Genomic DNA, 16593 nt, shown 5'->3' with positions numbered 1-16593 from the left:
CAGTTCTCTCAGAGATGTTTTGTTTTTGTTGCTTCAAAAAAAGGGCCAATAAGAACAAAATTTAAGAAAAAAGTTTCTCTGTTAAATGGCATTTCCATTAATAATTTTAAATGCCAAATACATAAATAGAAATCTATGAATAAATGACTGGTACTTTATTTTTTAGCACCATACAATGGCATCAGGGTGCCAAAGGGCTTACATTAACATAACATTTAAAATTGAGTAGATTGAGAGGGGAAAAAAACAGCATTAGATGGAAAAAACAATAAAACACATAGAAAAACAGTTAATAATTAAAGTAATTGGTAAGTAATTAAATAAAGACAGTAAAGGAATATTAGATGCCACCAACCCAATGAGTAAGAGAAAACAACTCATTTTTGTCTTTCCACTGACTGTTCTTCATCTCACCACCAGGCGGCGGTAAGACAACATTGACGGTGAGCGGTGGCCTCTTTCTGACGTCATATCAACGCGACACAAACGTTGGTGGTACATCAGCGGCCTGTGATTTCACTCGATCGCTGTAATTTTTCTCGTCGGTGGAGGATCTTTTCTCTACTGTTCGTCATGAAACTAGTCAGGTAATTTGCTGCATGGTCTGTAGATGTGTCGACTGGTTTAAGATAGGATGATGAAATAAAGGCTGTGTGGCCGGATGGGTTCAGATAGACAAATGAACTGTGTGGAGAGGCGGGAACAAGGCTGCTGGGTTTTCATTCAAAAAATACATATAAACATATCATTAGAGCTAACTATTTAATCAAGGATTAAACTGCTTGTTTTAGCAATATTTGTAAAAGATCGAGGCTGATTCGTTATCATTTATGGTTTTGCAAATTTCCCCCCGCATTATTAAAACTATCGTACTAAAGGAGGTTAATTTATTAGATGTTGTTTCCGTTTCCTCAAAGTGCTTTATCATTATTTAATTGTATTTATTTTTGGATGTTTTTAATTTCCACAACTTAAGAGACAAATGTTTTGTTTTCAGTTTACACAACAGTATCAATCCACCGAAGCTAACAAGCTAAGAGCTAACACGAGTTTTGTTTAGATACTAAAAAAAAAATACATTCAAAAAGGGGGGGGGGGGTATTTTGTACAATTTTATACGTTAAATCTTATGTGTTGTACAAAAATGCTGTCTAATGTTTGTGAGAGAGAGACGTCTTCTTTGTGCAAAGCAGTAAGTTGGCTAATTGATCATTCAAGATGGATCTAGTCATTAAAGTCTTCTACAGCAATGGTGCCAACCTTCTAATAAAGCGGTTTTTTATTGTATTTAATTTATCAAAATATTTTTATGATTAACAGAAAACGTTACCAACAATTATTTCTAACAAAAAGTCCGCATAAATGTTCATACAAAACATTAAAAAATGTGAATCTGAAAATGGAGTTTAAAGTCTTCCATTTTATCCAGTATGTATGGGATCAAATGCAGTTTTTGTATGAAATGGTGCATATCACAGTATGTTTATTTCCCTCGTTTTTTTTATGTTTGACATTTTGTTTATTTCATTTGTATTTTGTGAATATGAACAGACATAAAAATGATGCTTTTAATTTGTTAAAGTCCACCAATCAATTATTGATTAACATTTTCCTGTTCTAGTTCTGCTTAAAGGTCAGCATGTTATTAGTGTATTTTTTTTCATGGTATTGTCACTTTAAAACATTGACGTTTAAATGAAAGTGCCTTTTGGATTCAGAAAACCAAAATGAATGTGCCAATTCTAGGTTTTTGAAAAATACACTTTTGAGTAAGAATAAAACACGTGAACCTTTTTTGTTTCATGTGGGATGACAATAAATCATGTTTTTTTTTTTTTTGCGAAAATGATTCTTTCCCTGAAGTGTAGATACATTATACTGGTACTGCTTTTTGATTACAAAATGGTATGTTTGGTAAAGTATAGTGCAGTAAAACAACTCTTAAAGGTTAAGTAAATGTAAATGTATGCTACTCTCCCGTGTCCACACAGGTTTTTGATGAAGCTCAGTCATGAGACCGTTACCATTGAACTGAAGAATGGCACTCAGGTCCATGGCACCATCACAGGTGAGAGCAAACACTTTAGAGACGAATAAATGAACTAAATCATTTTTAAAATCCTCTTCTTCTTCTTTTTAATAGGTGTTGATGTAAGCATGAACACACACTTGAAGGCGGTGAAAATGACCCTAAAGAACAGGGAACCCACTCAGCTGGAGTCCCTGAGTATCCGAGGCAACAACATTCGCTACTTCATCCTGCCAGACAGTCTTCCACTGGACACCTTGCTGGTCGACATTGAACCAAAGATCAAGTCCAAGAAGAGAGAAGCAGGTGGGAGATTTGGGCACATTCTTACCTGGAAAATTGTATTAAGTTGAGAAGGATTTTTCTGCGATAAGAAATCCCTCAACAGTATTTATATTCATCATGGGTGTGTAAATCTGCTGTTTATTTCTTTGAGAAATGTTTTGTTCTGCTGATTAAAACTTTTTTTTTTCACGAGTATGGTGAAAGAATCTGGCCTTTCTTGTTCTCAGTTGCTGGTAGGGGGCGAGGCAGAGGACGGGGCCGTGGCAGAGGAAGAGGACGAGGGCGAGGTGGACCACGGAGATGATTTCAGAGCCCCAACTGTTTGTACAGCTTTTAATTGTACTGCGCGGTGGACGCAAAGTGAATCTAAGTGTAAGTTTAGGGTTGTTTTTCTTTTTTATACTCGTGGGTTGTTTAAGACCGCGAGGGGGTTTTGGATGCTGTTGATTCATAATTTGTACCATCTTGAATAAAATGTCTGAGCAGCATTTAAACTGGGTAAAAATGTCATCTGTTTTTTGCTTTTTTTATACCTTCTTGTGTCTTTGGCAAAGTTGGCTGAAAATGTAGCTGTTCTACTGGCATCAAAGAAGAATAAATCTTTTTTTTTCTCTTTGTAATATTTGGCTCTTTAATTGGCTTGATTAGTTTTCACTTTTCCTATAAGTGATTGAAATAGGTTGATAAGGTTTTTTTTCACAGTTTCTGGAACTGATTACATCTCAACTTATTGTTGATGATGTTCCAGATACTGCTGATCCACCTCTGGTGGATGGTGTGGATGTTGATGACTGCAAATGTAAAAACCTTTTGTCCAATACTTAGATGGGCTGGCTCTTAACCCACATAAGTTTCCAATAAAATAAAGAAAATCCACTTTGAATTTTGACATCATTGTAAAAACTTATGTTTGTTATTGAAGATCTCTGTTTGGATTTTTCTGAAATTTAATATTTTTTCTCAAATTCTATTGGCAACACACCCCACCTTCATGTGTACTATCATTAAGATATTCTTTTTCTGTAAAGAATTACTTTTATCTGACACGGTGAACATGTTTTTAAAACGTGTGACATTTAAAACAAAACAAATATTTAAAATAAAATCACTTTTAAGACTCCAAAAAATTAATTTTCTATTAAAGATTAAAATACGAATTTTCTGTTTTTCCTTTTAGTCCATTTTCACCTTTATGCTAGAGTTAATTATTCTGGATGACCGTTTTTCTTGTCACACATTCCTTTTCAATAAAGTTTTAAAGAAAAAGTGAGTATCTTAATGGGGAAGTACTTCCGGAAAACAACCGGAAGTGTGGGTGTCATGCCGAGTTCTGCTTGCCAAGATCGGCAGAAGCTCAGAAGGTGCGTGCACAGCTAAATCTAATCCGTTGACTAAAGATTAGCATGAACCACCGAGTAAAGTGAATCCACGTTGGAAAAATTAGTTTTGTTATATTCTATGGTAGATTATGAACATTTAATTATTTTTGATTTGTTTAAAGAAAAACCTGCGTCGTCGAGCAGCTATGGCTAATTTAATAGATTGATACAAAGGGATGAACTGTTTTATATTTTTATAAGTAATCAGCTTAAACTATAATAGATCAAATATGAATAAGAAAGTTACGTGTTTTTAAAATGTGTTCTTAACCGTTCACAATTATTTGAAATCTGAATTTAAAGTAAATGTGGTTATATAGGCAGGAGTTGTTTGTCATTTAAATTATCTTTACAATTTAACAGTTAAAAGTAATGAACGAAATTGACCCAGATTTAAAGAAGTTTTTTCTTTACAAACTTCATTAAAAAAAATTTGACATTAAGCCTAAGTAAGTACCGAGTTTAGTAGTTAATTTAATATTTCTCAGTCTTAATGGTCAAATAAAGATTTATCTACTTCTAATTGCACATTTTTAATTTTGTACAAAAAAATGAATGTGTTTTACACCAAACAAAAATCCCTTTATATTGTTGTTTAACAGTAGAAATCAATTCAGATTGTTTTTTCAATTTTTAATTTTTAGTGCTCTGCGCGCTCCCGCGGATGAACCTCCACTCAGCAGACAGGCAAAACTCGACAGAACACCCGGTAGGAACATACGACTGCCCACTAGCATTTTTGGCTCGAATGTTTACTGTCATTGTTGCAGGAGGATTTACAATTAAAAATATTATTCGTTGAGTTATTTTTTTATAAAGTTTAAATATGTCAGGTTCATCCTCAGGCCACTTTATGTATTTTGCATTTGGAAGTAACTTGTTAAAAGAAAGGCTACATCTGGCAAATCCCTCCGCGACTTTTTTCTCTATCGGTCGTCTTAAGGTTTGTATTTTTTCTTTCTTATTTCTTCCTAATATTTTCCTTTTTTCATTGTGTTTTTTGTTATCATTTTAAATAAACAGTAAACACAAGCAGGCGCACGGTTTTATCCTCCTTACATAACATAAACGTACCTATAGAGAGGAGTTTAGTGGCTTAAAAAAGTCGTTCTACATGCTATTATTCCAGTAAAGGCATATTCTTTCATAAAAAATGAATTGATTCTACATTTGAGTAATAATTAAGTGCCTGCTTGTTGCAAAGGCTCCTATACCTCCCTGTGCCTACAGGACTATAAACTGAACTTTGGCCTGTCGGACAGTCATACCGGAAGTGAGTGGCACGGCGGCGCGGCCACCATTGAAGCGTGTCCGGGCGCGGAGGTGTGGGGCGTCATCTGGACTCTGAGCAACGAGCATCTGTCAAGTTTAGACAAGTGAGACGCAGACACCAACAAAAAATACATTTATGTAAGAGTATCATTACTAAACAATAATATTACTTAAGTAAAAGTAGTTTTCCAAATAATTACTTCTGTAAAAATTAAAAGTAAATGGTTAAAACAAGAAAACTAATCAAGTACTAAATCATATTTTAAGCACTGATTGAACTTTGATTGTGTTTAATGTATAAATAGGAACATTTTAAGAAATTGAAATAAAAGATTAAAGTTCTTTAAAGATAAGAAAAAACATTTGTTTACCCTTGCTGAACATCACTTCCATCTTCACTGCTACTCCAGCAGTTTGTGAGAAGAAGCTGAGGTTTTTTTATCATAGATGTAAAGTCAAAGCCAAACTATGTTTACTGTAAATACAAATGTTGACCTTTTTCTGTTATTTGCCAAGTTATGTGCAGCGCTAACATAAAACAAACACATTTTACAATAAATAAATAAAATGTAAAAAAGAAATGTGCAGCTCTGCAAAAGTACTGGCTTTTCATTTCTATTCTACTCACAGTAAAGAAAAAGTATGATGCTGTAAAACTAAGTTGTACTTTTTTCATTTAAAAAAGTTATTTATTTAAATGTAATTGTACAAATACAGACTTCTCATGTGCATTTTCGGGGATATATGATTACACATCAAGATTGAATAAAATACATATATCTTGGGAAAGTCTTTGTTTTCATCTTCGTTGCTTTTTCCATATCATTCTCCATGGCATTACAGATGTCATTGATTAATGACAAACTCTAAAAAATGATCAAACCCAGTCGAGAAACACTGTGCTGTTTTCACCAAACTAAAAACATATTGCATTTTGACTTAATCATCCGTGTCTGAATGCTCCCGAAAGACTTTTGTTCTGGAAAGCTTTACAGCACTTATCTGACCCCTCACTGGGTTTTCTCAGCCAGGAAGGCGTGAGCGTTGGAATCTACTCGCCGCAGGAGGTCTCAGTAGAAACGGATGACGGTGTGATCCTGTGTAGGACCTATCAGATGAATGGATTCCATCCCTGTCCTCCTTCTCCTCAGTACAAACAGGTGAGCAAACCAGATCCAGAATCTGCAAACACCTGAGCAGTACGGCTTAAGCCATCCATTACATTAACAATTAATATAATAACAGATTATTTTTTGCCTTTTGTGTTTTTAAATAGGTAGTGTGTATGGGTGCAAGGAGGAGTGGCCTTCCCATGGAATACCAGAAGAAGCTGGAGGAGATTCAAACCAACAACTACAGCGGCCCATCCATCCTTGATCAAATTAAAATCGAATAACTGAAAACCAGGAAGTTTAAAAAAATTATATTAAAAAAAAAAAGCAAACATGGAACCGGAGAGAAAATTTCAACAATTTACCCGAAAATAAAGAAAAGTTCTTCAGTGCAGCAATTAGAAAAATTCCACGTTTCCATTTGTTTTTACCATTTATTGAAAATATGACAACCATGTCACTGTGATATAAATGGCAGTGTGATGTCATTCATCAGGCTGGTGAAAGACCTAGAAAATAGGAGTTTCATCTCATGACTGATGATGCTCTAACACAACAAGGCAAGGGCCTGGAAATATTTATGTCTGAAAAAATAAAAAAGGCCAAAACTTAAATTGAAATCATAAAAATAAACAAAATGATGTACAGAAAACTTTCTTTATATAATATCATGGACAGAGTGATGCTGACGTTTATTTTCGTTTTACTTTCTAACTCTAGTAGTTATAGAAAATACTAGTACAAAAACACTGGTCAGAAGAGTAGGAGCAACGCAATAAACAGCCATAACTCAGATTCTGCGTGGATCATGACCTCTGTTGGCTTCACAATGGCACAATCGGATGTTCAGACGGTAAATAAAACAAAGTTTCATGCAAACTTCACAGTCAAAAAAAATTGGGGACTCGTAAGAATCGGGTCTACAGGAGGAAACACCCAAAGGGTTAAGGGCTAAATGTTGAATCTAAAAAAAAGAAAAGGTAATCAGCTGTGCACATTATAGAAATTCTTTCATAAAGCAAAGGTTTGAAATGAATCGCTTCTAAACATGTGAACACAATTTTACACAAATGGGGTTTAAATTAGAGGCAAAAATCAAGAAAAATTTGCCACTTTGGAGTAAAGGATGATAATCAGACATTACTATTGAAGCAGAAGAGTCAGATTATTTAATATATTTTATGTTTCAGCCGATAAGGATACAGACATCCTTCTGATGGAAAATAAAGCACTGGTGATGGTTGGAACAGTAGCTGATGCTCTCAGATGTACAAAATTTGTGGAAACTGATGAACATTTGCACCACCAACTCAAAGAGCCATTTATTGAGTCCGCATTTTATAATAGTTTTAGGTCCCAAAAGTCCTCCCAAGCTCCTACACTCACTCCATTGGCTCCGCCTGATCCCCCTCTGGAAGTGTTCCAGCTCCACCTTCATCCATCGGTTCTGGATCCTTCTCTCCGTTACCACCCAACCGCTCTGAAACCTCGGCTTCACGTTCTTCCAGCGGTTCTGGATTCCCGTCAGGTTTGGTTTCAGTCACAGGTTCTGAGACCTCGGTGCCACTCGCATCCATCGGTTCTGCGGTTCTGTCAGCTTCGCTGCCGCTTTTCTGTCCAGAAAGTTTCTCAGCCTCTTCATCTACAGGGGCTGAAGCTTCATCAGCGCCACTCTCATCTATCTGTCTGCTCGGCTCTGCTGCTTCAGCAGGTGGCGCCGGCGGTTCTGTTGGATCTGCTGGGGTTTGATCTAGAGTATCGGTGGACGGCTTCTGCTCTGGGATTAGAAGGTTGTGTTTAACGTTGTTCAGATAAGTCATGTTGAAGCCAAAGAGGACCACGGCGGTGTTTCTCTTCAGACTCTTCATGCACTTGCTGCGCTTCTTGCTAAAGAGGGACGACACCTCCCCCTTGTTCACGGACAGCCTCCTGCACAGCTCCTCCATCTCGGCTTTGGTCGCGTAGGGATTCCGGTTGAAGTACTTGGAAATGAAGTCTTTGCGCTCCTCGCTGCCGCGGCGCTCCGCCACAGTTGGTTCCAAGGCGAGCTTGACCGACGGGTCGCTCGGAACCTCCACCTCAGGCGGGGGCAGCTGCCTCTCCTGGAAGAGCCTCTCCTGCTCCTGCTGCCTCTTGCGCATGGCAGCCCGTTGTTCTCGCTCTCGCCGGTTTGCTTCCATGGCTTCTTTCAGAGCAGCCTCCAGTCTCTTCTGAGACTGCCGCTCGGCCTCGGTTTCTGGAGGCTCCACGGGGCGAGCAGCAGGAACGACCCGGGCGGGGGCCAGCGCCTGCGCCACAGTCATCCCCTGTGGCACTTGGAGGAAGTAGAGCCCATGAGACTGGCCGAGCTGCTGACCAGGCTTCAGGAGAGGCTGCTGCTGCTGCTGCTGAGCGGGCTTCAGTATCTGCTGCGGCGCCGTTGCAGGCTTGAGCGGCTGCACTGGTTGCGGCGGCGGTGCCGGGGGCTTCGGCGAGCACCTGCATCTCTGAATGTGAAGCATCACGGCCTGCTGCGTGACCTTGCCTGTGTAGACGCCATTGCAGTAGATGCACTTGAACGCCTCCGTCTTGAGTATTGCATGAATGGTGGGGGCGACGAAATGCTTCTGCTTCAAATGCTGGAGGTGATCGGACTGATGCTTAAACTTCTCACAACAGAAGGGACAGTTTGCGCTGCTGATTTTGACCGGAGCGGGACAGCTTTCAGGCTGGCTGCTGGGCTGCAGCTTAAAAAATATCAGGTCCAGGGAGTTTGTAACCAGGGCAAGATTGACCTCTGTGTCCCCAAGGACCTCTCTGGGTGCAGTGGTGTTCACGTCAAAGTAAGGGAACAGGATCCCTCCGGTGCTTTTGGAGTAGACCCTGTACCTCTGCCTCAGGAAATCACAGTATGCTTTGCTGGAGGGGTTGTGCTGCTTTATGTGCTCGGTAAGCTGTCGGATGGAGAAGAACATGCTAGAACAGTAAAGGCAGCTGAGGCCGTGCAGCAGGTGCTGGAAGACGCTCCTTTCTGACAGTAGAGTTTTGCATGTTAGACATTTGACCGTTTTGTCTGGCATTTTTTTCAGGAAGGCCGCCCTGGCGGCCAGACTTTCGGACTTGGATGCAGAGGGCTTTGTGGGGTGTGCGACCTCCATGTGCATGTCAAAGACGTTGGAAGGGAAAAGTTCATTGCAGAGGGGGCAAGTGATCCATTTCTTAGTCTGAGGGGCAAAATTACTCGTCTGGCCGACGGGCTTGAGGGGAGTAGTTCTCTGAGACGTGGGGCCCGCCGCTTGGAGTGGGGCAAAGGTGTACGTCGGCATGCCATTCACCTTGTTCCCGGTTGGGATGAGGTGGCTCAGCAGGGACTGCGAGGTCAGCATAGTACCCTGGAGGTTAATGTGGTTTGTTGGCGCATTTTGGGTCACAGCTGCAGGTTTGGCAATTCCAGTCAAACTCCCAGTCCCAGTCAAACTTCCTGATGGAACCCCAGTCCCAGTGAAATTCCCAGTTGAACTAACAGTCAAACTACCTAGCCCAGTCAAACTACCTGTCCCGGTCAAACCTCCTGACAAAGTACCCGTACCGCTCCCGATCCTGGGCCCGGTACCCGCCACAGTACCCTGCAGCCCCGATGGAAGAACTATCTGCTGTCCTTGTAGAGTCTGCTGTGGTTGAGCTGTAGCAGGAGGCAAATTCACTGGCGCCGCATTCAGCGTTACGTTAGGAAGCACCACAGGAGATGCTTGGGGTACGGGCCCCCGGAGGGCAATGGTGGCTCCAGGCTGCAGCAAACCTTTAGCTTCCGCGCTGGCGAGCTGGACTAGTGCGGACGCCTGAGGCGGAAGAAACGTTTGGTTATTTCCCGGGGTGCAGATGAGAGTTGTGCTGTTTGTGGTCCCTTGCACCGGCTGCAAAGCCACGACTGTACCTGCAGGTTGACCGTTACTTGGTAAGATCAAAGAGTTACTGTTGATCACCTGAGGTTGCTGTTGCTTCGGAACAATATTCGGGAATGTCACAAACAGGCCGTTCCCATTGGGCGTCGGTTTAATGTTATAGTTTTTGTTTTCGTACATCAAACTCTGCACTTGCGTGCTGACTGCATAGTGTGCGGGTTCAACGAGCATGTGATGCAACATTTGGTCCAGAGTTCCAGTGTTCACTTGGCACACCTTGCAGCAGTAGATCTTTACAGACCCCGTCAGCTGCTGGTGTACCCTATAACCGATGTACTTCTCTGCCAAACGGTCTAGATGCTTGAGAATAATGTGTTTCTTGATGGCGAAAATGGACGAGCTGGGGAATGCACACTTCCGACACTGATACCTTTCATTGCCGCGAAAGATGGTTTTGGGACTCTCCTTCTGCTGCACGTTTGCTATAGGAAGCTTGGAGTGGAAGAAGAGCATGTGCTTCTTGACGGCTTTGGGGTGACCGATGAAGAGGCACTGCGAGCAGGACGCCAGCGCGCAGAAGGACTGAACGTATCCATGGCAGCGGGACACGTGGCTCCGGAAGTTGTAGATGTTCTGCGACGAATACTTGCACAGGTTGCAGCAAAGGGATCGAGAGCGGTAGGGCCACTACACAGAAAAAAAAAAGAGAAACCAAATGTTTCAATCACTTAAAAGAAGATAAAAACAATTTAAGAGTTTTGTTTTTTTTTTTTAAACCTGAATTGGCGATTTTTTTATTTGTCAAACTTCTTTGGCATTCAACAGAATATTTTATTTCTACATAAGTAACAGTGATCAGAAATGACAAAGACAGCAAAGAAGAAAAAACATTTCTCTTCTAAACTGTGGGCATTTAATAATTCTAAAAATAGTAAGTAAAAACAGGAAATCCTCCATAGTTACTAAACTTTTGTAAATTGTTTGATTTCTTGGGATATTTCAGCTGAACAGAGTTGAGTGAGATTTTTGGATTTTTCTATTTTATGGCATAAATGAAAAACTTTATTTAAAATCCAAGAACCTCAGTTTGCTACTTAAAAGCTAAAACAATAAAATAAAAAAAGAGTAACTTTATACTTTGCCAGTGATTTTATTTGTGTAAGCTTTGCAACTGTATATATAATTATTCCTTTAATCTGTAATAATAATAATAATAATTTCAAAATACAATGAAGAATGTTGGGTCTGCCTTTCATTGACAACCAGAGGTGAGATGCTCTTTGAAAAAGGCCAGCAAAAAATGCAGTTGAAAACAGGAGTTCTGCATTGATGTTTGTGTTGTTGTATGGATGTTTGTGTTGTTGTAGTGCTGGCATGAAGAGGGCATATGACCATAAAGATGCTTATAGCTGAGGAATGTTACTTGACAGGAGGTACTTTTCAGACATGCAATGCTTTTGGTTACTCTAATGGCAACTAAAACCTTTTTTTTAACCAAAAGAAACAAAAAAACTAACAGCTGGATCATTTGCCCTTGTGTGCAAAACTTGAAAAGTACATGTTTTAAAGTCACAGATACACAAAGCAGCAGCAGGTCAACAAGGTTCATCAAAGTTCCACTCAAATAATCTTTTAATCTATTTTCAAAGTTTTCCCAGCGTTTTTTTTGTTTTGGTATGATTGTGCCATTTTAAGCCAAAATCTTAAAAATTAATAAATAAAGTGTGTCGTTTTCTCGAACATAGTGTCTGCAGAGCAGCAGGAGTTCCATTAGAAATCTGTCTCCGAACTGTGGGCTGGACTGCTGGTGCGGACTAAGCCCGCCCTCGCTTCCCATCATCCATCTCGCTAGCTTACAGCCCCTCACACCACCTAGCTAACATTACCGGTGCAATAAAAAGATCTAGCAATACTGAAGCTATCCAGCCGTACAGTTTAAAGCCAGATGTCCGCTCAGACGAGGAAAACAAAGACGTACATGGATCTGGTCGTCTATAAGTAGAACAGAGCAGAGCCCTTGTAACTCCTGATTCACGATTTGAATAAAGAAATGGTCAGAAATGCAGTTTTGAGCTAAATACTCTTTATATATGTCCACAACCATCAGAAAAAAAAGCCACAAAACCACACTAAAAAAACTAAAACACCCTTTGTATCAGAGTAAGTCTTCAAAAGATACTTAACGGATTACCTCTCTAGTTTTACATACATTAGGTGTGGAAGAAGGCGATGAAGGTGATCATTATGTTCTTTAGCCGTTTGCCATCATTTATTTAGAAAAAGTTAAACATCTTTAGGAAATGGCTCACAACAACTCATATCTGCTGATCACTGTTTTTTTAAAGACTCACCCAAATAAAATGGTGTTTTCAACATGTTCTTCATATAAACATATATAAAGAAAATTAAGCGTAAAATCACATTTCTGAGTACTTCTCTTTTCAAATCGTTCTGAATTAGGAGCAGACGAAAACACTGCAGTTGGAAAAAACGCTGGACAAGAGATGATCAGAGTGGGACTTTAAGGAGTTCGGAAATGGACCCGTCCCACCAACACTGACGGTAACAAGGTCGCCTAACAGAGTCATTCTTATAAAAGAGAAATTTGATGGTCTTATTTACATAAATGCAGCTTTGGGAGTCACACAAAAGGTTTCAAAGCAAAAGGAAGAAACAAAAAAAACAGCTCCACCTTCTTCCGCTGACGACTATTGTATCCCTCGGAGACATCCTCCCAGTCCGTCTCCTTGAAGGCTTCCTCTGCACCAACGTTGTCCTCAGCGTTTCCATCGAGATCCTGCAAACGACAACAAACCTCTTCACACTGCTACCATGGCTTGCCTTAGACCTCAAACTGCGTATTGAAGTTTATTTATTCAACTAAAACAAATGAGAACTTTTTAGAATGGTATTGATCCCATGACGTGGAAATGATCTTGATAGCAACAGCTCTGTTGAAAACGGGATAAAGCAGATCAGAAAGCAGCGATTGACGGGCCTCAACCGCTGATCATGTAAACAATGCACCAGCAGATAGAATGGGACCCAGAAGACAGAAGACACAGTCCAAAGAGGAGTAGCCAATGTACCACTCCGTTCATTTGGTGTGAAAGAAAGAAAGAAAGAAAAAAAAAGGTGCATGTCTGTCAAAATTGGCTAATAAGAGGATAAAACAAAAACAGCTAAGCTAACTCGGAGCTAAAGAAGGCTAACCGGCAGCTGACTTGCAGCAGTAAAAAAAAAAGTAAAAACATCAGTAAGATCAGAAGACGCAACTGTCTTTCTTATTCTTTCTTTTAACCATTACTATGGTCGCCTGCCTACTTTAGCTCAGAGTTAGCTCTCTGATTCTTTTTATCCATTTTCTTAACCCACTATATCCCATTTGGGTCTCTTATAATCATGGGAACCATCAAGAACATTCTAAAAGTGTAATTCTATAGTAGTTGTAAAAATGAGGCTCAAAGCGCACACTGAACCAGTTGAATCAATGTTTTGGGACTCGATGTCTTAAACTGTGACGTGTTTGACACTTTGTTAAGAGGGGGAATTTCATATTCAAGACAAAGAAAAATTTTATTTAAAACAGACATGTGAAACGTAAAACTAAATGTCGTACTCATAGTTTGTTTTTATAAATACGTTTCTTATTGACAGATTCCCTACCATAAATAAAGGGCAAGAATTGGTGCAATTGTAACATTGTGGAACCCCGAAAGGACCAAATTCATCACTTTTTGGCTGAACCGCTGTCATCCTACTGTCAATTATTTAGTACCGTTAACTTTTCTCAACCACATGTTGAACTGGTGGAGCCCTTAGTGAATTCACCAAGCTTTAGCTTTACAGACTTTACTTTTTTCTCTTATTAAAGAAATAATTAAACGAAATTAAAATAAAAATTTGCTTCCTGGAGTTAAAACCCAAACAAAATAAATCTGTAACTTTCACCCCATTTAATCCAAAAAATTAATTAATACATTTAAGAAAAGGGACATGGCATGATAAATATAAAATCAAAATGTAAATATGCCAGATTTTAGCCACAGGCTAATTTGCATCTGCCGTCCTCTGATCAGATCGATGTTATTGAAGAAACAAAACCGATTTTAAGAAGAAACTACGCATAAGAATATATACCGGAATAAAAGAAGAATATTAAACAGACGTGGAAGACAATAAGTACAGATGGAAAAGAAACCAAATTTTTTAAAATCCGCTGTTAAGTAATAAAATGTTCCTGGTCACATGTGATTACACTTTGGAGATTTCAAATAGTTTTTTTTAAAGAAGACAAAAATTCTACTTTCTCTTATTTTATATGGTTTCAAAAAAGATGTACCCTTGTAAGATAAAATGTTTAGTGGAGGAGACGTTTGTCTGAACGGGAACTCACAGAACATTTCTGTTAAATGAGTTCATTTAATGGCAGAGTGGCTAAACCATGAAAGACCTTACACACCAAACAAGCTGATTTAAAACGTTTAAAATATTCGTTTGGCTGTCCCAGGACTGTTCTATCAGTAGAATGGGAAATAAACGCTGGGGGGAATCATTATTATTAGTTTTTTAAAAAAACACATAAATTATGAAGATTAGCCCAAACCCAAGAATGTGAAATTCTTATTAAAGATGAAGCGCAATACCTTCAGGAAGGTCTGACAGTCTTCTAAGCCGATCTCACTTAAGATGTTTTTCACTGCCTTTCGTGCCTTACGGATCTTCTCAATATTTCCCACTGGAAGCTGAAACATGATTTTGGTGCTCCTAAACGAAAAGGGGGAAAAACATTAATTAAAAAATAAAATAAGGCAAGAATAATATGAATAATCCAAACATTAAAAAAATATATTTTTTCTTTTGTTCCAGAAATTTCTTTTTTTGTAAACCAAAGTGGCATAAAAGAGAATAAAATAATCGAATTATACTATTTAAATCATCATAATAATTTAACAAGAAAAAAGGGAACAGTCACCACATTTTTACAAAAACAAACTTAAATGAAGATGTAGTGTGAAAGTTTAGTTCATTATTGAACCACAGCATAAATATCCACCTGATTTATAAACTTAACTTGATGTAAAACAATGAGCACGCGTCTTGTTGACATGCAAGTGAAGCAGCTCGCAGATTCCTCCAACTTAGGAACCATAACACCCTTGTAGCATCCTATCTATGTAATCCTATCTATGTCATCTAAAGTGTGGGATCTGATTCTGTCGTTTTTTCCCCTCAGCCTCCCGCGCTAGCATCAGTGTCTGCCTGCCACGCCAGAGTCCTCAGCACGCTGACAGCATGCCGGCTCTGTCTCTGAGCCCGCCACAGCGCATCTCCGCGCTCCAGAACGCACACAGCCTCGTCACCCATATTCACCTCGTTCAATTTTCAGCGTAGGTTAACGTAAGTGAAGTCGTCGCCGCTCTGGCTCCTCCAGCGGAGGCTAATGTTCTCCACCTCCACCGCCGGCCCACAACTGCACGTCGGTAAGCTGCGTCTGCTACCACAGCTGCACACAGACGCTCATTGGAGCACCGTCCCTCTCACCGACGCATTTGAACGCACGCTGTTGTCAAATATCAACGAGGGTAGAAAACCACCCAACTCCAAAAACAAGTTCTTTTTTTTTTTCCTCCAGCTTTTTGTCCCTTTCTTCCTCTATTGAGGAAAAAAATGGCGCACAAGTTCAGGATCTGACGTAGACGCCTAATTTGCATACATCACAAATTGACCAATAGGAGCCTTCCCATCACAAACACCAAATAACTTTTTATTCTTCTGCCCTACCTGTTAGCATCAATCCAGACTGCCTGAGTGCTTTGTTTCTGTGTTCAGTTTCTGAATTTCATGTCAAAGGAGACATGTCAAGTGGAACATTTCTGTTTCACAGCACATAGCTAGGTAAGGGGCGTGGCTTGCAGGCCCCCACTGACAGTCACGTGGTTTTTGACTGAGACTAGCCAATAGGGTGTCGAGAAAATGAGCTAAATGGGTGGTGCCTATTGTTTGACATCATATCAGGCAACTTTTTTAGACCAATGATATTGGTTCAGTTTTGTGTAAAAGGGAGGGATTTTATAAGGTAATTTAGCTAGCATGACCAAAATTTTGTGCATTTTGATCACTGTGGCTAGCTATGAAGAATGTTATCCCAGCTGTAATGAAATATTTGTGGATTCCTGAACTAACAGCTTTATATTACCACCAAAGCCAGATTTTATTTGTCCATTGTTTATGGAAGAGGGAAACCAGTTAGTTGTCTAACATAGTGGAGACAGACTGACATAATTTTTAACATTTTGCGTTGTGTTGTCTTAACAACTTGATCTAATTAGATGTTTACCAAACATAGCTAGTGTCTCAAAATTCAGCTCTAAATTCAATTTTTAAATCGAGCAAAACAAAAACGCGCATGACAAAAATTATACACAGATACCGTTTGAAAATCTCCGTTTTTGGCATGATCGTGTTTTTTGTGATCCTTGACTTTTTCATCGTCCATCATAATCAATAGAGCCATTACCTTTAAGGTATTGCAAACAGGAGTTTGCATGTTCTCCCCGTGCAAGCGTGGGGTTCCTCCCTCCGTCCAAAAACATGCTTCATAGGTTAATTGGTTAATCTAAATTGTCCCTAGG

General features: G+C 39.4%; 3 protein-coding genes across 5 annotated transcripts; 2 read left to right on the top strand and 1 right to left on the bottom strand.

Moving 5' to 3' along the window:
- Positions 1-441: 441 nt before the first annotated feature.
- On the top strand, positions 442-3190 carry snrpd1 (small nuclear ribonucleoprotein D1 polypeptide). The gene is made up of 4 exons (XM_004074213.4): positions 442-587; positions 1992-2068; positions 2144-2335; positions 2542-3190. The coding sequence occupies exons 1-4, from the start codon at positions 574-576 to the stop codon at positions 2616-2618; spliced, it is 360 nt and encodes a 119-aa protein (XP_004074261.1). The 5' UTR covers positions 442-573; the 3' UTR covers positions 2619-3190.
- Positions 3191-3599: 409 nt separating this feature from the next.
- Positions 3600-6404, top strand: LOC101162615 (gamma-glutamylcyclotransferase). 2 transcript variants are annotated; one of them, XM_011481255.2, is made up of 6 exons: positions 3600-3675; positions 4338-4402; positions 4527-4636; positions 4924-5069; positions 5993-6125; positions 6242-6404. In XM_011481255.2, the coding sequence occupies exons 1-6, from the start codon at positions 3635-3637 to the stop codon at positions 6359-6361; spliced, it is 615 nt and encodes a 204-aa protein (XP_011479557.2). In that variant the 5' UTR covers positions 3600-3634; the 3' UTR covers positions 6362-6404. The 2 variants fall into 2 exon arrangements, with proteins under 2 accessions (XP_011479557.2, XP_011479558.2); XM_011481256.2 differs by lacking the exon at positions 4527-4636 and having other exon boundaries at positions 4898-5069.
- A 346-nt stretch (positions 6405-6750) lies between these two features.
- LOC101160424 (activity-dependent neuroprotector homeobox protein 2) lies at positions 6751-15850 on the bottom strand. Of its 2 annotated transcripts, none has more exons than XM_023960162.1 (4): positions 15743-15850; positions 14605-14725; positions 12651-12755; positions 6751-10645 (listed from the first exon to the last, which is right to left on the bottom strand). In XM_023960162.1, the coding sequence occupies exons 2-4, from the start codon at positions 14710-14712 to the stop codon at positions 7460-7462; spliced, it is 3399 nt and encodes a 1132-aa protein (XP_023815930.1). In that variant the 5' UTR covers positions 14713-14725; positions 15743-15850; the 3' UTR covers positions 6751-7459. The 2 variants fall into 2 exon arrangements, with proteins under 2 accessions (XP_023815930.1, XP_011479556.1); XM_011481254.3 differs by lacking the exon at positions 15743-15850 and adding an exon at positions 15332-15646.
- Positions 15851-16593: the final 743 nt, after the last annotated feature.

The sequence above is a fragment of the Oryzias latipes genome, chromosome 11 (assembly GCF_002234675.1).
Source record: "Oryzias latipes chromosome 11, ASM223467v1".
In the NCBI taxonomy this organism is placed as follows: domain Eukaryota; kingdom Metazoa; phylum Chordata; class Actinopteri; order Beloniformes; family Adrianichthyidae; genus Oryzias; species Oryzias latipes.
Note: the sequence above shows the minus strand (reverse complement) of the source record. Positions and strands in the feature narration are given on the sequence as shown.